The 21,041-nt window shown below is 43.0% G+C and overlaps 1 protein-coding gene across 2 annotated transcripts in view; it reads left to right on the top strand.

The window, feature by feature from the left end:
- The window catches only part of prex2 (phosphatidylinositol-3,4,5-trisphosphate-dependent Rac exchange factor 2), a 352,480-nt gene that overhangs the window by 258,563 nt on the left and 72,876 nt on the right, over nt 1-21,041 (top strand). Inside the window, exons 33-37 of one of the 2 annotated variants that reach the window (XM_043689237.1) lie at nt 4,705-4,807; nt 9,762-9,905; nt 10,013-10,127; nt 17,843-17,906; nt 18,205-18,395. In XM_043689237.1, the coding sequence (XP_043545172.1) occupies nt 4,705-4,807; nt 9,762-9,905; nt 10,013-10,127; nt 17,843-17,906; nt 18,205-18,395 (617 nt within the window). The remainder of the gene's footprint in view (nt 1-4,704; nt 4,808-9,761; nt 9,906-10,012; nt 10,128-17,842; nt 17,907-18,204; nt 18,396-21,041) is intronic. The other variant, XM_043689238.1, reaches the window with a different exon arrangement.

Below are 21,041 nucleotides of genomic sequence, written 5' to 3'. Positions count from 1 at the left end.
AGTTCTGGTATGCTGCTGGTGTCATCTGCTGTGAAAACTGATGCAAAGTACCTGTTTAGTTCCTCCACCATTTCTTTGTTCCCCATTGCTACCTCTCCAGCCTCATTTTCCAGCAGTCCAATGACCACTCTTGCCTCTCTTTTACCTTTTAAAATCTAAAAAATTCTTGCAATCTTCTTTTATAGTACTAGCTAGCTTACTCTCATATTTCATCTTTTCCCCATTCTTATTACATTTTTAGTTGTCCTCTGCTAGTTTTTAAAGGCTTCCTGAACCCCGGCTCCCCATTAATTTTCACCATCTTGTATGCTTTTTGTTTTGCTTTGCTGTCCCTGACTTTCTTTGTCAGCCATGGTTGCCTCATCCTCCCCTTGCTGTATTTCTTCTTCCTTGGGATGAATTTCTGCTGTGCCTCCCGAATTGCTCCCAGAAACTCCTGCCATTTCTGCTCCACTGTCTTCCTTGCTGGGCTCCCCTTCCAATCAAATCTGGCCAACTCCTCCCTCATGTCTTTGGAGTTGCCTTTACTTAATAGTAATACCATTCCATCTGATTGCAGCTTCTCATTCTCAAACTGCAGGGTGAATTCTACCATGTTATGGTCGCTGCCCTCTCGGGGTTCCTCCACCTTCAGCCCCCAAATCAACACTGTCTCCTTACACATCATCAAATCCAGAATTGTCTGTTCTCTCGTGAGGTCTGCCACAAGCAGCTCCAAAACAAAACATTTCACAGACATCCTACGGATTCCTTTTCTTGAGAACCATTACCAACCTGATTTTTCCACTTCACCCTGTGTACAGAAGTCCCCCATGATTATTCTAATCGTGCCTCTCTTACAGACCTTTTTTATCTCCTGGTTTATTTTCCTCCCCATATCCTGGGTACTGACAGTACTCAACTTCCATCAGGGCCTTTTTCCTTTGTGGTTCCTCAACTATACTCACATCAATTCTCGACCTTCCGACTCTAAATGATTTCTCGCTATTGATTTAATTTCATTTCTTACCAACAAGGCTGCCCTGCCTATGTGCCTGTCCTCTCGATAAGATGTGTAATCTTGGATATTTAGTTCCCAGCCCTCATTCCCTTGCAGCCATGTCTCCCTGATACCATGACATTGTACTTGCTAATTTCGATCTGTGCTACTAGCTCATTTACCTTGTATCGTATACTGTGCACATTTAAATACAACACCCTCAGTCCTGTGTTGACTGACCCCCTTTCATAGCTGTCCCCTTATCTGCTATCAGGTTCCTTTCAAGATGAATGTGTACACCATCTCCAGGGCAAACCAATTTTGCACTGTGGTTTTCAAACACACGCTGACTCTATTGTGTGTGCATGTGTGTGAGAGAGTGTGTGAGAGAGTATGTGAGAGAGTGTGTGAGACAATAGCTCCTTCTCTGATTACTGCTGATTATTGTTAATTACTACTAGCATCTGACTAAAGGGAATGAAAAGGATGTTGAAAGCTCTATTAAAGCTTGGAAGATTATATTACAGAAAATATGACATTCTGTCTGTGCATATTTTCCCTTTCAACATTTGGAAATTAACCCTATCATTTTGAATGAACAGTTACTTCAATCTAGTGACCTCTTGATCATTATATTTCTGATCATTTGCACTGCAGAGTTCACCATTCAAAGGAATTGAATTTTGATTTGCAACTGCCTGCATTATTAGAAGGGCGAAGCTTCTACAAATATATAGAAAGATTGATGCTAAAGTAGGTGCTGCCCTCGTAGAATGTGAGACTGGGATTTAATATGGAAATTTCAGTGACTTTGAACAAGAATTTTGTATCAGTCTCCATGTGAGAAACATCTCAAGAACAGTAGAAAATCAAGAGACTAAAGGAAGACAAGAATTTAAAACAATTAATAACTCTGAAGGAATGGCGATGTCGCTCCCAGCTGAAGTGGATGTAGTTCGGAGGGGATTTTAAAAGCAATGCAGTTCCCAATTATCTGCTGCCACTACATTCAGAGAGAGTTCATCATAAGACCATGTGACATAGGAGTTGAAATAAGACCATTCGGTCCATCGAGTCCACTCCGCCATGGCTGAAGGGCATTTCAACGTCACCTTCCCGCACTTTCCTCGTAGCCCTTAATTCCTTGTGAGATCAAGAATTTATCAATCCCTGCCTTGAAGACGTTTAACGTCCCAGCTTCCACTGCGATCATGGCAATGGATTCCACAGGCCCACCCACTCTCTGGCTGAAGTACAGGGGGATCGGGTCTGTCCTTCTACATGCGTCAGAAAGTTAGCGTGCAGGTACAGGAAGTAATTAAGAAGGTAAATGTAATGTTGGCTTTCATTGCAGGGGGGATAGAGCATAAAACCAGCGTTTTTTACGGCACCTGTAAACTGCAGGGTGAGACTGCACCCTTGGTACTGTACTGTTTACTTTGCCTTCCATAAAGGACGGTATCCCTGCATTGAAGCAATTCAGAGGAGGTTCTGTGGACTGAATCCTGGATCAAAGGTTTTGCCTTGTGGTTGAGCAAGTTGTGCCTATAGCACTGAAGTTCAGAAAAGTGAGAGATGATCTTATAATGTCTACGGTTCTGAGGGAGGCTTGACCTGTTAGTTTCTGGGAGAATGTTTTGTCTCTTGGGGAAATCTAGGATGAGGGGGCACTGTTACAAAATAAAAGATCACCTCTTTGAAGTGGGAATTTGGTATGTCTTCCTCCTTCTGAGTGCTCCTCTGCAGGGAACAGTGGAGGTCAGGCCATTGAATCATGGCAGAGTGGAGTTAGGTTCTTGGGTGGAGTGGAAGGTTTTGAAAGACAGGCAGAAGCAGAGGGGTCAAGGCCTCAATTTGACCAACCATGGTCTTTTTGAATGGTGGACTGGGCTTGTCCTGATCAGCATGTTCCTGCTCCTGTTCCTACGATGTTGTGTTTAGGAATTCCTCTCATACTCAAAAAGTTGAACTTCAGACATGTCCGCAAATCCTCCAGAACCTGGCAAAGGACATATGTTTTTGTGAGGTGTATTTGAATATAAAGGCTTTCCTCTCCATGGGTCACTGCACATGTGAAGAAGGTAGTCTTTAGATTGTCGAATAATAAGGATTATTTACATATATATTAGCAATAAATTCCTGGAATCCCAACAGTGCAGAAAAAGGCCATTTGGCCCATCCAGTCAATACCAGCCCTCCATAGAACATTCCATTCAGACCCACCCCCCTAGCCTATCCCTGTAACCCTGCATTTACCATGGCTAACCCACCTATCCTTAGTCACCACAGACAATTCACCCTGGCCAATCCAGGGGTAAGCTACAGACATGGGGAGAATGTGGTAACTCCACACAGACAGTCACCCGATTGAACCTGGGTCCTTGGCGCCGTGAGGCAGCATTGAGTCACTGCTGATATATTGCTATATATCATGTACCTTGATTGCTTTACAGTTACTTGGAAAGGTGGAAGTCTGCCAAGGTTTTTTGGAGATCTATGATATGTTTGGTATTCATAAGATGCCAATAAAAAGTTGAAAGTTTGTGAATACTTGGCAGAGACAAGTTGTAAATGTGCAAGAAAAGGTTGGCAGGCAGAATGCTATATATTTTGTGGCAATGAATCTTGAAGAATATAATGAAATTGCTGAGAATGAATCTGAAGATGCCAGAGTGAAATACCTTTTTGACAAAAGGCTACAGTAATCATGCAGTAGCTGAGGTCTAGAACCATTCACATAACCTGATATAAAGTGCAGGAAATCCTCAGGAGTTGCTTCTGCTCCCTCACCTCATCAGTGCTATGTCATAAAAACCTTCAAAACAAGATTTGCTTACCCTAAAACATAAGAATGCCTTAGGAAAACTAAACAGTTGGTGGTCTCATTTTAGTCACTCCAGCTGCAGAAGGAACAAATTGAATGACTCTTTAGAGTTACACAGCAAAGAAACAGGCCTTTTGGTGCATCAGGGCTATGCCAACCATCAGATACCAAACTACCGTCTTTCTGTTTACCTGCGCTTGGTCCAGAGCCAGAGACAGGAGTGCTGGAAAAGCACAGCAGTTCAGGCAGCATCCGAGGAGCAGGAAAATCGACGTTTCGGGCAAAAGCCCTTCATCAGGAATAGAGGCAGGAAATGGAGAGGCTTCCTGCCTCTATTCCTGATGAAGGATTTTTGCCTGAAACGTCGATTTTCCTGCTCCTCGGATGCTGCCTGACCTGCTGTGCTTTTCCAGCACCACTCTGATCCAAACTCTGGTTTCCAGCATCTGCAGTCCTCACTTTTGCCCAGAGCCAGAGACAGTTAGCAACAAATGAGGACTGAGATTAAAAATAACTGAGAGGTTCTTTACATTTTGCAGGACAGGTAGCCATCAATCTTAATGGCCATAAAGATGATCTTCTATCTTAATAACAGCACCTTATGATTTACATTGACCTTTTTCCTTGTATATTTATTTTGAAAAATTGAAAAAAGTACTGTTTACAAAACAGTGCTGCTGTAATTCCTGCAAGTATGTTTTGAGTTCTTGTGCTTATGGATGCCCAGCTCTAAGCGATCCCAGTTCTGAGGAAGGGTCACTGGACCCGAAAAGTTAACTCTGATTTCTCTCCACAGGTGCTGCCAGATCTGCTGAGTTTTTCCAGCAACTTCTGCCTTGTTTCCCAGCAATCCCAGTCTGAGCCTCTGATTTTCTTTTGTTTGTTTGCTCATGTCTTCCAGATGGATGAGCAGGCGATGCTGGAAGACACTCTGGTTGCATTGTCTGACTTGGAGAAGGTCACATTCTATCTGCAACAGTCTGAAGAAGAGCTACTGGTGGCAAGTAAGACGCTTTCTTACTAAAGTGCAACATCAAACATGAATTCTAATGAAATCTTGTCGAAGAAGACAAGTGGAGCTCAGATATATGACTCATTTGGAGCCTTATTATTGAATCATGAACAGCACTTACAGAGGTTTTAACATATTCCTTTGCTGGGGTGGACCTTTAAAGACATACAGCTTTGTTTAAATTATAAATGATCTATTGAGTAGATGGACATGTTTATTAGGTGCAGGAGGAGGTCATTGAATCCCATCGAATTTGCTCCACCAATTTGTAAGATAACGCCTGAATTGATAGAGGCAGCAACTTTGCTGCACCTCTCCAGCACCTTCTGCCTCCACTGTTAGTCAAGAGTTTCTCTGCCTCTGCCCGAAAAATTGCTCAACAAGACTGCCTCTGAAATAAGGCTGATGTCCCGTCAGCAAATCACGCAGTATTTACACATGGACAGTACATGACACTGACTCAGCCGCACAGAGCCGGATCCTAGAGTCTCTCTGTTTGGGACATGTTCTGAGTAAGGCTATGCAGCTGCCTTCACGCAAGTGGTGTTCCCAAATCTCAGTCGGTCTGGTGAGGGTGTCCACTTCCATTGGAATACCCTGCAATCCATATGCTCCGCATTTTCCAATGACAAAGCCAGTCGTAGTGCTTGTTGAAGTCCAACTGTTCTTCAGCTACAAGGCACTTTTGCATAGTTACATCATTAATCCCACTCTATGGCCACTGAAATAACTCCACAAAGGCTGGTATTCCATCACTAAGTCACCCTTCATTTACACATGCAGAGCACGACAGCCTCCACTGTTCCCTTGAGAAGTGTTCCAAGGGCACCTAACTCTCTGCAGTCAAAAATTCTCTGTATCTCCACCTTCTTAGGGAGACCATTTGTTTTTGAACCATGTACCATAGTCTTTAGCTGTACATTAAAGGGAAGTATCTCAACATTTCACCCTGTCCAGTCCCCTCCAGTGGATATTTAAAAATGTTCACCTTTCATTCTTCTAAATTCTAATAGATACAGTTAAAGTGACTGTTGGCCAAAAGTTGACTTACTAACTTTGTCGGAATTGTGTTGTATAAGGTAATTAATACCTGAAATGATCATGAGATAAACTTTAGACATCAGGGTGTAAAGGACTGTTCCTTGGGGGAGCAGTGTTACGGTACCAGTGATCAGTGTTAGGATGATGTGGCTATCAATAAATGTAAAAATCCCACAACACCAGGTTATAGTCCAACAGGTTTAATTGGAAGCACTAGCTTTCGGAGCAACGCTCCTTCATCAGGTGGTAGTGGAGGACACAATTGTAAGACACAGAATCTATAGCAAAAAGTTTACAGTGTGATGTAACTGAAATTATACATTGAAAAATACCTTGATTGTCTGTTGAGTCTTTCATTTGTTTGAATACCATGATAGTTTCACTTCTTTCATGTGTAAATCACAAAACATTTTTTTAAAAGTTACATTCTCAGGTTAACTTGTAACAATTGGTGTTAACCAGATAATGTTGAGGGTATTAACGCCCTGTGTTCTCTGTCTGTGCCATAATGTTTAGACTGATTCTAATCTAAAAAGTGAGTTAACAGTGTCTTACAAGGATTCATGCAGTTTTTGAGCAAAGTACAATGTAACGCTGCAAGTACAAATTCACCCCACAAACGTATATGTGTGTGTGTGTCTGTCTGTCTGTCTGTCCGGGGTGGGGGGTTGTGAGTCTGAGGGAGAGTCTAAACCTGTTGGACTATAACCTGGTGTTGTGTGATTTTTAACTTTGTACACCCCAGTTCAACACCAGCATCTCCAAATCATCAATAAATGTGTGCATCCAGTAAGTTGAGCCTGATGTCTCACAAGAGGCTATCATGTAATGTAGACGTACGGTAGCTAGCTATTAAATACTCTGGCCCAGTCAGTGAGGTCCTCATCTTATGAGGAAAAAAAAATCCCCAATCACCGCAGAAGCCAAATACCATTGATCAATGTGTCTCTACTCAATAACAGGGAAACCTTCTCAATCTCTGAGGAATGTTTTTGATCCTGAGAAAATATCCAAGATTTGTTACGTTGAGATTTGTTGACTTCTCGTGACTGAGATATCAGATGATTTTACATAGGTTTAGAAAAATTATTCTATTATCTTCCAAATAAATTCTACTATCTTCCAATATTCAAAAACTGTTCATCGGTATCCATGATATGACAACCATCCCAAATTAGGGATTAACACTTGATACAATCAGCTCAGATGTTTAAGAAGAGGCAAAGTAACAATAGTTAGCTTTATGTCTATGACTTAACCTGAAAAAATTCCCAATGAATCCAGGCGAGATTAGAAGAATTACATGCAAGTATACATCATTAAAATAGCAAAAAGAGAGGATTACATTCAGAATTACTGATACCTGTGCTGGCACAATTTGAAGAAACTAAAATGCTCTAAATGATTCTCTAAATCTTTGCAAAGGGCATTCAGGAAAACCAAAGACCTGCCAAGATTCTTGTATAGCAACAAACTCCCTCTGAATATTTCATCTTCATACAGCAGATTTTCAACCCAACCAAGTAGAGACTCAGGGGAGAGATGGGGTAAATCTACTTTGCTTTTCAAAACAATTTGATAAATATGTAGAAATCTAGGAAAACAATTTGGAGGGTGATGTTATGTAAGGCAGCTAGTATCTGATGGAGTTAATTGACATCATGAGGTTAGCTCTGCCCATCAGTCTATCATCGACTCTTCCTCCATAGATCTAACCAGGCTGCTATATTGCAATACCAGCTGCCAATGCTCAGGTCAGTGTAGCTAACAGCTATGCGTACTTACTTCTAAACTGAACCTGATCAGTCACAAAAGACTGCAATGCATTGTCACTTTGCTGGTAAGTGCTATTTAATAGACCTTTTCAGTTTATCAAGATTAAGCTTACCTTCTGCCAAAGACGTAGTAGAGTCATCCTTCCTCCCCGTCAGTGACAGTAACTCAGACGGGGGATTGGTAGTACTGCAACTCTCCAAGGCATCTCAAATGGTTTTGATGTTCACGACCACATCATGCTGCCAGAGGACTGGAGTTCACTATATAAAGCAAATTCCTCAACATGTAGAGAAGATCTCCTGCAAGTTACAGTCTCCAATCCCTAAGGCTGTGGGCGTTCTGTACCTTACATGTTATGGCAGGTTGGTGTTCTGCTGATTGGGTATAATTGTGGTATGTATAAAATGACACTACAGTTTCCACTGGATATTGAGATGATTGAATAACTCCCCCTGACAATTTTGCCTGGCTACTGTACTGCTGTGAGTGATTGAGACTGATTTTATGCATGTAATCTGGGGCAGCACAGTGGCTCAGTGGTTAGCACTGCTGCCTCACAGCGCCAGGGACCTAGGTTTGATTCCAGCCTCGGGCGACTGTCTATGTGGAGTGTGCACATTCTCCCAGTGTCTGTTGGGTTTTCTCTAGGTGCTCTGGTTTCCTCCCACAGTTGTGGCAATGTGCAGGTTAGGACAGATTGGCCATGGGAAATTGCCCATAGTGTCCAGGGATGTGCACTGTTAGGTGGATTAGCCATAGGAAATGTAGGGTTATTGGGTAGGAGGGGTGGGATGCTCTTTAGACAGTCAGTGTGGACTCAATGGGCTGAATAGCCTTGCTTCCACACTGTAGGGATTCTCTGACTCTACCTGCCTGCTACAAACCATGATACGGTCAAGCAATGAAAGCTGCCATGAAAACAAATTGTTGGGGAAACCAAGCAGCTCTGGCAATACCTGTGGAGAGAAAGCAGAGTTCATGTTTTGGGTCCTGTGACCCTTCGACCAAACATAATAACAGTGAAAACTGCCAGTTGAGCTGGTCAACTAAAGTTTTCAGCCTTGCATTGTTGAGTTCAGGACAGTTGACTGCTTGTAAGACCGTAAGACTATAAGACTAGGAGTGGAAGTAAGGCCATTTGGCCCATCGAATCCACTCTGCCATTCAATCATGGCTGATGGGCATTTCAACACCACTTACCCGCACTCTCCCCGTATCCCTTAATTCCTTGCAAGTTTAAGAATTTCTCAATCTCTGCCTTGAAGACATTTAACGTCCCGGCCTCCACTGCGCACCATGGCAATGAATTCCACAGGCCCACCACTCTCTGGCTAAAGAAGTGTCTCCTCATTTCCATTCTAAATTGACTCCCTCTAATTCTAAGGCTGTGCCAACAGGTCCCAATATCCCCACCTGATGGAAACAACCTCCCAGCGTCCACTCTTTCCAAGCCATGCATTATCTCGTAAGTTTCTGTTAGATCTCCCCTCTTTGCCTGAGTGATCTGCCTTTGAAGTGAGGAGAATATGTTGTTTTTTAATTCATCCTTGGGATGTCAACGTGGCTGGGGTGGCCAAGATTTATGATGCTTCTCTAATTGCCGTTGAAGATATGGTAGTGAGCTGCCTTCTTGAACATTGTTAGGGTAACACCAACAGGGATGGCAGGAAGGGAGTTCTAGAATTTGGACCCAGCCACAGTGAAGGAATGACAATGTTGTTGCAGCTGAGGATGGTGTGGGATATGGAGGGAACATTGCAGCTGGTGGTGTTCCATACATCGACTCTCCTTATCCTCCTGGTTGGCAGAGTCATAGATTTGCAAGGGGCTTTCAGAGGAGCTTTGGGGAGCTGCTTATGTGGTACAACCTGCAGATGGTATACACTGCCACCAATGTGCGTCAATGATGAAGTGAGTGAATATTTGTGGATATGGTGCCAATCAAGCAGGCTGCTTTGTCCTGGATGGTATCAAGCATGGAATGGGGAGTGAGTGGGGAGTATTCCGTCACACTCCTGACTTGTGCCATGGAGACAGGCTTTGGGAAAACAAATGGAAGAGTTTGCTGCTGCACATTTGCTAGTTTCTGGTAACCTGCATTCACTTTTTTTAAAATCTGTTTTCTGCAGATAATCCTATCATGTATAAAGTAGAAGGGAATCGACAAGCATTGAAAGTGTTCTTCCATCTTGAGAGCTACAATTTTTTGCAACTTCCTCAAAGGTTACAGAACGGAGGAGGCCTTAAAGTTCACCCAGTACTCTTCACACAAGGTCTTGGATACTTTGCACATATCATAATTTAGCAATTTCTGTCTTCCTTTCCTTGATACTGCTTAGATTTCCTAAATCTGAGAAATAAACGTGTCTTTCTCATTTAGCGATGGAAAGCATGGAGGGATATTACTATACAGACAATGTGTCCGTGGAGGAATTCCAAGCACAGATCAATGCAACCTCCCTTGAGAATGTAAAACGATACTGTCAAAAGCTCAGGTAAGGACAAGATCATCCTAAACTTTGTGATAAATGTTTCTAGTTGGTATGTGCTTTTTAATATTGAAATTCATTCAAAAGAGACCATTTGCAACGGAATATTTTGCCAAGCCTTTCAACAGTGGATAATGAGATGAAAACACATCACGTAACTCCAACTTGCATCATGATTATATTGATTCCAGCTTTTTAAAAAGCTGACATAACTATAAGTGATATCATGATATCATTAACAACAGCTGGCAGAGTGGGGTTACAAAGGGTCATGGGGGTAGATGGAGGTACGGGTTTTAAGGATGGTAGAAGAGACTGATTAGTGGCTGGGGAGGGGTGTGAGTTTATAAGGCTGAGGGCTAGATGGCCAAATGGATGAGAAACAGACCGGAACAAATTCACCGACAAACTGAGGCAGCCCTTTCACTCAGCTCACCTCGGCTGCTCTTATTGCTGCCTGTGATGGGTCTGCACAGGCACAAGATCAGTTCTGAAGAAGGGTCATTGGACAAAACACATTAACTCCGTTTCTCTCCCCAAAGCTGTTGCCAGACCTGCTGAGTTTCTCAAGCACTTTGTGTTTTTAATCACGCAAGACGCAAGACCAACTGGATTTCGCATTTTGCTGGAGATCACAGCAGGTCAGTCAGCATCCACGGAGAGAGAGCTGTGATGAAGAGTCATCCAGGCTAGGAACATTAGCTTGCTCTCTCTCCACGGATGCTACCTGACCTGCTATGAGAATGTGCAAACTCCACACAGACAGTCACCTGAGGGTGGAATCTTACCCGGGTCCCTGACCCTGTGAGGCAGCAGTGCTAACCACTGAGCCACCATGCCACCCCTGATTGGTTGGAGGATCAAAAGCTCCCGCTGGGTCCTCCAGCCCTGCCTCTTGTTTACTATTGGACTATCACAGATAGTTTCTTCATTATTCCAAACTCGCATGAATTTAAAGCTACTCAATTTCCCCTCTGGAATCAGTCAATCTGGGGGGCCCTTATTGCACCTTCACCATAGTAAGCATCTTCCTTGAATCAGGAGACCAGAATTGTGCATGATGCTCTAAATGTGGTCTCAGAACCTTTTAATAAGTCCCTTACGGCCATCTTCCAACTTAATTGCCTTTCTAATTGCTTGTATGTTATGTTAATTTTCTATGAATCGTGCATCTAAATTCCTCTGAATACCGAGATTTATAAGTCTGAGCTCTCTAACAAAAGAATCCTGCTTTTCTATTTTTTCCTACAAACGTAGATAATCTCACGTTTCTTTCTTTGTGGGCGGCACGGTAGCACAGTGGTTAGCACTGTTGCCTCACAGCGCCAGAGACCTGGGTTCAATTCCCGCCTCAGGCAACTGACTGTGTGGAGTTTGCACATTCTCCCCGTGTCTGCGTGGATCTGCCTCCGGGTGCTCCGGTTTCCTCCCACAGTCCAAAAATGTGCAGGTCAGGTGAATTGGCCATGCTAAATTGCCCGTAGTGTTAGGTAAGGGGTAAATGTAGGGGAATGGGTCTGGGTGGGTTGCGCTTCGACGGGTCAGTGTGGACTTGTTGGGCCGAAGGGCCTGTTACCACACTGTAAGTAACCTAATCTAATCTTCACTTGGTATTGCAGTTGGCATTGCCCATTCACCTTAAATTGTTTATGTCCAACTGTAGCCTTTTGGCATCCATCTCTGGGTGGGGGGTTTGCTCTCCCACCTTGCTTTGAACTGTTGGTAAACCTGGGTGTATCTGTGTGGGATTGCTTTGTCCGGCTGGTGTGGACTCAAGCAGCAAGGTGGTGCCCCTGTCAGGATTTTATGGGCAGAATTATAACACAGCCCGGGGTGTAGCTGGAAACATGGTGGCCAGGCTCTGGCTAATTGCAGGAGAGGTCAGAGGCATTTCTGTCAGCAGCAGGTAGCAACCCGCATGAGAAATCAGCAATGACCCAATGGGCACCAAGTATCCCTGACCCCGCAGGTATTTGGTGGCAGCTCAGGGTATAAATAAGAGTTCATAGAATCTTATAAGCCATACAGTGTGGAAACAGGCCCTTCAGCCCAACAAGACCACATCGACCCTCCAAAGAGTAACCCACCCATACCCATTCCCTATATTTACCCCAGACTAATGCACCTAACCTACACATCCCTGAACACTTTGGGTAATTTAGCATGGTCAATTCACCTCACCTGCACATCTTTGGAAGATAGAGCACCCAAAGGAAATCGACACAGACACAGGGAGAATGTGCAAATTCTACACAACCCCAAGGCTGGAATCGAACCTGGGTCCCTGGTGCTGTGAGGAAACAGTGCTAACCGCTGAGCCACTGTGCCACCCTTTCTGGCATTTGAACTCTTTTGTGCTTGTATATGGCTGAGATGTATCTGTTGGGGGAGTGAATGGTGGACAGTGTTGTCAGCCTCTTTCCCTGTGCCCCATTGTGACACCTAGCACATTGGAAAATTTCCCCAGCCTTCCTACACTCTTTGCTCTCATTGGTCAGTAAGTACCTCAGACCTATCAGACCTGTCAGACCATGATGACAGCTGAGGTCTCTCCTCTGCTGCGTCACAACTGGCCTTATTTGCCGGAGCCAACCGCATCTTCTTGTTCTTAACGACTAACCAACTCTAAACCATTGCCTAACCTAGTCAATGTGCTGAGACCAAATGTCAAGGCCTCTCCTGCCCCAGTGTCTCATGACCTTGGCCCTCGAAGGAAACGAAGGTAAGGGAAACAATACTGAGGAACCAGCGACGCCCATGTCCCACGAAGAATACAAAACATGTTTGATGTGATAAGGAGTTGGCCTAATGGTATTATCATTCATGTATAAATCCAGAGTGGGTTCAAATCCTGCCACGGCAGATGGTGGAATTTGAGCTCAATTTTTAAAAAATCTCTGGGATTAAGAGTCTATTGATGACCATGAACCCATTGCTGATTGTTGGAAAAACCCATCTGGTTCACTAATGTCCTTCAGGGAAGGAAGCTATCATCCTGAAAGTGGTTATACTTGAAATATTGAGTCCTCCACCTCCTGATGCTGCCTGGTTTGCTCTGTTCTTCTAGCCTCCTGCTTGTCTCCCATCCTTCCCTGGTCTGGCCAACACGTGACTCCAGACCCATAGCAATGTAATTGACAGTTTGACTGCTCTCTGGGGTGAACAGTAAATGCTGGTCTGGCCAGTGATGCCCTCATCCCATGAATGAATAAATAAAAATAGCAGCTGTGGTGAGATATCAGAGTTAATGTCCAGTGACCCTTCCTCAGAACACACGTCCTGTGAACGAATTTTAAAAGAATTCAACATCTGAGCCAAAGTTTCTCAATTACAGACCCTGCCCACACAAGTGGTGCATTGTGATCACATTGCTATCTCCAAGCTCTCAGGACTGCAAATGTAATACACCCACTACAAAACAACCTTGAATAAAATAAAGAACTCTGGATGTTGTAACACAAGCAGAAATTGGAGAGAAACACAAGAGTGAATATTCCCCTTCTTCAGAAAATGCTGCCAGACTTGTTGAGTTTCTCTAGTGTTTTTGTTATAAATCTGACTCAATTTTTTTTCCATCTGATTAAAGTTTCATGTCATAACTTGAGTTGGTTTATTTTTAGGGTTTTTAAAACTAATTAATCTAGCTCGTTTAAATATTAATGTAGTGATGTATTTATGGCAAGATCCTAATGTGTACCATTCCCTGATGTAGAGATTCACCAAAACTGTATTATTCACCAAACTTGCTATGCTATACCTCACCAGATTCATAAAAAAAAAGTAAACGCAGCAAATACACAGGCCAGGCAGCATCTGCAGAGAAACTAAGATAATGTTTGAGGTCAGTTCCATCAGAATTGGACTCTGAATGCTGTTGCAAAATCTCTGGTGCAGTTTAGTGATTAGAGTTTTTTATCTTTGCTCCTTAGCTTATCTGAGTCTATACTTATTTGTAGGTACTTACCTCATATGCTATTTTAAGCTCCTTTTTGTCTGTGCTTTCCAGAGAGCACATTTTAATTAAATTCTCGTATTACAATGACTCAGTCAATGTCCATCTTACAGTAATTATTCCCTATTCAGCAATCCACTTAGAGCCTGATGAACTGCCAAGCTGGACTGTCACTGTTAATTGCTAACTGCTTTACAGTTTCCAAAGTTCTGAGTTGAATTCAAAATATTGGCTGGAAATTATGATTGGGACATGGTAGCTTCTGCAGACTGGATGAGAGTTGTGTGTTGGGATTGTGTGGGCTTTGTAATTACCCAACATCTGTAAACCTCTGAAATGACTCTTAAAACCTGACAATTCTGAGGACTCCAACTCATTGAAACTTGGAGGTTAAAAACTACTAAACTCCTGGTAACAGTTAAGTGACCACGCCCAGACAATAGCTCCCCCACCAAGCCTGACAACTCCACATTGTCCGTGAAATGACTACCCCAATCCTGACTGGGCAAGCCCCTTTTATCACAGCCCAACCCAGAACAGCCACTGAGCTGACGCTCCGCTGGTCTGACCCCATTGAACCTGACCACACCAACTCTCTACCCCCATCACCTCAACTAAGTAACCCAGCCCACACTCGACCCAATTCCATTCCCACACTCCGGATCTGTCTCCGTAAGATCCGATACTCCCGAGCACAGATGCAAATCCTACCTGCCGCATCTCCTGCCCTTGATCTAGCTAAAACACTCATCCACTTCCCTGCCATCCAATTCCCTCTCACTCAGCTGGTACCCTGCCTCTTGCCACTACCTGGCATCAAACTTTCTCACCCACCTGCTACTCTTGACCCCTACCCAAACGCATTCACCCACCTGTTGCCCGACCTTGCACTCCGCACACATTCCCATCTCTTCTCAGTCTTTGTGTTTGAGTCGACAGGGGTCTTAAACTAGGGAGGTGATGGCCCAGTGGTATTATCGCTGGACTATTAATTCGGAGACCCAGGAAATGTTCTGGGGAACCTGGGTTCAAATCCTACCATGGTAGAATTTGAATTCAATAGATATCTGGAATTAAGAGCCTAATGATGACCATGAAACCATTGTCAGAAAACCCAAAAGGAAACTACCCTCCTCACCTGGTCTGGCCTATGTGTGACTCCAGACCCACAGCAACGTGCTTGACTCTTAACTGCCCCCTGGGCAATTAGGGATGAGGTAAGAAATGCTGGTCAGGCCAGAGATGCCCTCATCCCATGAATGAATTAAAGAAAAAAACTCCAGAATACTTCACCTGCTGTTCACAATGAGGGTGTGGTTTCCACATTTGTCCCTACTACTGCCTGAGAGCATTTCTGGATTGGTTGCTGCTGTTTCAGAACAGGAGGTGTCTGAGCCGAACCAATCAAAGAGTGAGTGTGCGTGTTTTTGCCCATTCGGGGTCAGAGAGAGGGTTTCTGACCGCTGGATGGACCCATCTAATTTCAAATCTAATGTTGACCTTGCCTTCGTGCACCTGCTGTGCGGCCATGACCTTGTATTCCTCGCTCTGACTAAACACTCTATGATCTGTATACCCTTGTATGGTATGATCTGCCTGTGCTGCATGCAAAGCAAAATATTTCACTGTACCCAGGTACATGTGACAGGAATAAATCAAATCAAATCAACCTGACTCGAAAATCTGTACCATTGAGACCAAAGGCTGGATTTCATAATCTGATGAGTTCTGATGAAGGCTCCTGCCTGAAACATTGACCTGCTGTGCTTTTTCCAGCTCCACATATTATCAACCTTGACTTTTCAGCATCTGCAGCCCTCACTATTTCTGACATGCAGCATCTCCCTTATATCAAAGCTCCAGGTTAACAGATGCAGGTCCTACCTGAGTTACATTTCTTTGCTGGTTTGTAGGTTACCTTCTGCTTTGGAGACAATGAAGACTGCTGAACTTAAACGTCCCATGGACAAATGAATGGTGCAAACCAAGTTGACAAAATTGTTTACGCGTAGAACGTTCTTGAGTGGTACTGGACGTTACCTTATTGGATGTGAGGTCCCCTAGTCCTCAGCTGTTGAGGCAGAATGAGTATATGAAGGGATGAGGTCATCATAGATTGTGTACATGTTACCAAATGTTAGTGGTAAGAGAGCCCAGATACCTTAGATATGTCCATGAGGTCTTGAATCCTCTTCCGGCATCTTGTTGAATATCTTGGGCATGTTTCACTGACTACTGTTACTTGTTATTAGTTCAAGAAGATCTGCACAATGGTTTTCTAGGGCTTTCTGAGTGTTTCTACAGCCCATGATGCTTTTATTTTAAACAATGTGTGACAGCTAGCTTTCAGAACTAATAATTTCTTTTAACCTTAGGAAGGTTTGCAACCTTGCAAGGTAAAGAAACATACTTTAAGGTTTCTGTTCGAACATTTTGGACTTGCTTCCTTTGTTTCTGTAAGCTAAGCTAAGCTAAGCCAATAGTTTAGAAAAAGAGACCTTTTGAGTTGTACTTACAATTTTGGGCAGTTTTGCAAAGGTTTTAAAGTGTAAAGTGGCTCCTGAGAAAGGGAAAAGATAGTTAGATTTATTTACCCAGGAAGAGGAAGGAGTCAGTGATCATCCTTTATTGGAGGTGTTTGGATAAAACCCTGAAGAAGTTATTTAAAACTGAGTATGTTTAAGCTAGGTGTATGATAGCTCCAGGAAGAAACTATCAGATTTACCAGTCTGGGAGTTGAAGTCAAATTAAGCCCATTAAGTGTTAGACAAAGGGATTTTCTGACGTGACAAGGGGTACTTTTGGGTAATGTACAAGGGTTTTGGGATAAAAGAAGTGTTTTTTGTGATTCCTGCAATTATACTTCACCTTGTGTTTCAAACTCTTCCGGTTTGGGCTGTAAGTGAATCGTTTTGTTTAGTCTATTTTATCTTCATTTCTTTTGCTTCATAAACTTCAGTTCCATTGCTAGAATAAAGTAACATTATGTGCTTATATTTTGATGAGAGACTACCTCATTAAAACCAAACACAACAAAATGTGATCGATCGAGTCAGATTTCAACCTGGGACCTGATTTGTCCACAATCACGCCGGTCGATATCCTAACAATATTGCACTCATAAAATTGCTCAGGTTCCTAGTACACACTCCTCCTCAGGTGCTCATCACCCCTGGCCGTGCTGGATTACAGAATCACCCACAGAGGCTGCTTTCATTCATCATTGAGAAATTGTTAAAACGGGTTGGAGTACCAAAATTTACTGGGTATATTAAATAAAGAAGGACATAGAGCTACCAGTGTCTAGAGCTGGAGAAGGTGGAGAACAGACTCATTTTAAATAACTTAAATGTGGGACTACATTTATTGTTTTACTAATTCATTTGCAGAGTCTTTCTGGCATTTTATTGCTGATCCTGCGAGATAATGGGTTTTGTTAAGTCAAAATTAACTTCTCAATTAAGTTCTGAAGTTGAAATGACTTCTGTTTGAGGTATTTATGTGTATGCTAGAACTTAGCAAAATCGATATAATTGAATCTGGGATCCTGCTGATGACTAATTGGGGTTGGTTGCTCGTTCTATGACAAAGGTTAAAAGCTTCATTCCAAAGGCACCCATTTGTGGCAGGAGCTGGAACTACAGTGTGGGTGTTCTGAACTGTCAGTCTACTTCAACTTGATAGGCTGGACTCCTGAAATGATCTATTCTGGATTTATTTACTTGACTTTTTCTGGGAACTTCTTCTAATGGCTTCAGTCTTTCCACAGGGCTTTCTATCTCGTCAAATCAAATTTGCCTCCGAATTCATCCAAAGCAGCTGCAATAGATAAGGTAATTAAGACAAACGTTAAAAACCTTTATATCTAAAACCAAGTGAGTTTCATTCGTACATTGCATGGATTAAAATTTGGAAAATTGTTATTAGCTGTGAAAATGTTTAGTGTCTTATAGAATGTAGAAGCTAATGTCAATTTTTTAGAGGAAAATAAATTCCTTTAATTTCCTTGTAGAGTCCAGAAAGATTTTTGCAGCTATGATTCTGTTCGCTTGTGTTCTTCGTCAGCTTAACCTGCTGCCCTAAGGTACCTGAAGAGAAGGTATTGACTTTGGTGTTGTCTTCTCCTTGCAGTTTATGAGGCCCCTCAATGCTTTGGATGAACTTCATCGGCTGATGGAATCCTTTATCAAGTCTAAACGTACAGCATCCTGTGCTTATACAGCCTGCAGTGCCTCTGGTGTTGGCTTATTGTCAGTTTCTTCTGAGCTTTGCAGTCGCTTGGGAGCCTGCCACATCATGATGTGCAATAGCGGAGTTCACCGGTATGAGAGTCTTTGACTTTTCCAGTCATTAGAAACCTTATTGAAAAGCTGTCTAAAACCCTCGCTAGGCCGCATTTGGAGTCTTGTGTGCCATTCTGGTTGGCGCGCTACCAGCAGGACGTGGAAGCTTTGAAAAGAGTGCGTAGAAGGTTCAGCAGGACTTTGCCTGGTCTCGAGGGCATTGGCTATGGGGAAAGGTTGAAAAGACAAGGATTGCTTTCACTGGAATGACGGAGGCTGAGGGGAGATCTGATAGAGGGTTACAAAATTCTAAGAGGCATTGATCAGGTGGATAGGCAGAGGCTTTTTCCCAGGGTTGAAGTTTCTATTACAAGGAGGCAAAGGTTCAAGGTGAGAGGGGGAAAGTTTAAGGGAGATATGCGAGAGAAGGTTTTCATGCAGTGAGTGATAGGAGCCTGGAACACTGGTGGAAGTAGGCATGCTGGCAATGTTTAAGAGGCATCTGGATAGTTACATGAATAGGGAAGGATATGGACTGAATAAGGCCAGAAGGTTTGTTTTTTAGTTTAACATGGGCATAATGATCAGCACAGGTTTGGAGGGCCAAAGGGCCTGTTCCTGTGCTTGTAATTCTCTTTTTTTTTTTATCTTTGTGGATAATAAAGTTGTCTTTTTTCTGACCTAGAAGATGTAAGTTAATATTTCCATTCTGAAAGTGTGTTGCTGGAAAAGCGCAGCAGGTCAGGCAGCATCCAAGGAGCAGGAGAATCGACGTTTTGGGCATAAGCCCTTCTTCCATTCTGCCTGAATTGTAAGCCCGTGTTTGACACTTCTCAGTGTGAGTGCGGCAAATCATGTCCTGGGTATTGGTTGTTTAAAAAGAGTAAATGTAGAATGACGGGATCTTGTAGTGGGGCAAGTCTAACTCTGGAACTTCTCGTAACTGGTTTTCTTCTGCCTTTCCGTGATTTACTGCGAGTGAAGATGACAGATATTGGGATAGGATGGACAGACTGGGCTTGTTTCACTGGGGTTTTAGAGTGAGGGTTCATTTGATTGAAGTATATAAGATTCTGGACAGTCCTGACAAGATGGACTACAAAAGCATGTTTCCGTTTGTGAGTACAGACTAGGGGCCATTGTTATAAAGTGAGGATAGAGCTGAGGTTGTGCAACTTTGGAACTCTCTGCCTCAGATGGTGGTGGAAATGGATTCATTGATGATTTTCAGGCAGAGATTCTTGTTAGGCAAGGGAATCAAAGACCTGGACAGTCTCTAGGCTTGGGCTGACAAGTGACAAATAACATTCACACTGCACAACTACCAGGCAATCTCATTTTTCCAGGATTTTAACCCAGCGACAGTGTAGGAATGGCAATATATTTCCAGGTCAGGATGGTGAGTGGCTTAGAGGGGAACTTCAAGGTGGTGGTGTTCCCATGTATCTGCTGTCCTTGTCATTCCGGATGGAAGTGGTCGTGGTTTTGGAAGGTGCTGTCTAAGAATCTTTGGTGAATTTCTGCAGTGCACTTTGTCGATAGTACACATGGCTGCTACTTGTCCCCATGCAAATCTTTTGCTCAAATAATTCAACCAGATTCACGAAATAGGACCTTTTCTTCAAAAATCCATTCTCTTTAGTCAACTAATATTTGTCACATGATCTCTGATAATAAATCTCCCTTCGCTTGATGTTTCACTGATATGTTTACAATTACCTGCTTTAATTCCCTCCCTCTCATTGTTGATTGCATGGGTGCCCTTAGCATGATCTTCTGCCTAAGTTTACACCCATACCAACAATGAATATCTTTCCTACATCCATCTGTTTTGTGTTCTCAATGTGACACACTATTCACTCTCACTGAAATCTTAGAACAGGAATTGTCATCTGCGACTGACATTTTGATGAGACGTGGAGCAATGTAATGCCAGACTCCTAATTAAAAACTTTGGATGAACTTTCCAATTTAGCCCGCTTTATTAACCTTGGGCAGCTTGCTAGCACAAATCATTGACAACAAGCCAATGTGAACAACACCAGGATTAAAGACAAATTAAGTACAGTTAGGTCGCTTCCTCCATTTCAAGTCAACTTTCTTGATGAGTCATGGTATTTAAGAGAAACATTTGTTGGCAGTAGTGGATTTTTATTTCAGTTATTAATTTGATTACACTTTTAAAACAATGCATTGGTAAGACTCACCTTCTGTGGACTTTAGCATTTTCAAGATACGTCATTTACAGCATCGGAGAATAGACATAAAAGGCTATCATTGGCAGATTAGCAGCACCCTTCCAAGTGTCCCTGATGTTACACTTTTCTTTCTTCAAGTTCAAAGTAGTTAAAAATCTAGACCAGCATCTTAACCAGCGGTTACTAGACAAGTTGATGAGGGTCAAGCAGTGGATGTGGTATATATGGACTTCAGTAAGGCATTTGATAAGGTTCCCCATGGTAGGCTCATTCAGAAGGTCAGGAGGAATGGGATACAGGGAAATTTAGCTGTCTGGATACAGAATTGGCTGGTCGACAGAAGACAGCGAGTGGTAGTGGAAGGAAAATATTGTGCCTGGAAGTCAGTGGTGAGTGGTGTTCCACAGGGCTCTGTTCTTGGGCCTCTACTCTTTGTAATTTTTATTAATGACTTGGATGAGGAGATTGAAGGATGGGTTAGCAAGTT

The sequence above is a fragment of the Chiloscyllium plagiosum genome, chromosome 4 (assembly GCF_004010195.1).
Source record: "Chiloscyllium plagiosum isolate BGI_BamShark_2017 chromosome 4, ASM401019v2, whole genome shotgun sequence".
NCBI classification, from domain to species: domain Eukaryota; kingdom Metazoa; phylum Chordata; class Chondrichthyes; order Orectolobiformes; family Hemiscylliidae; genus Chiloscyllium; species Chiloscyllium plagiosum.
This window is presented reverse-complemented; position numbering and strand designations above follow the sequence as displayed.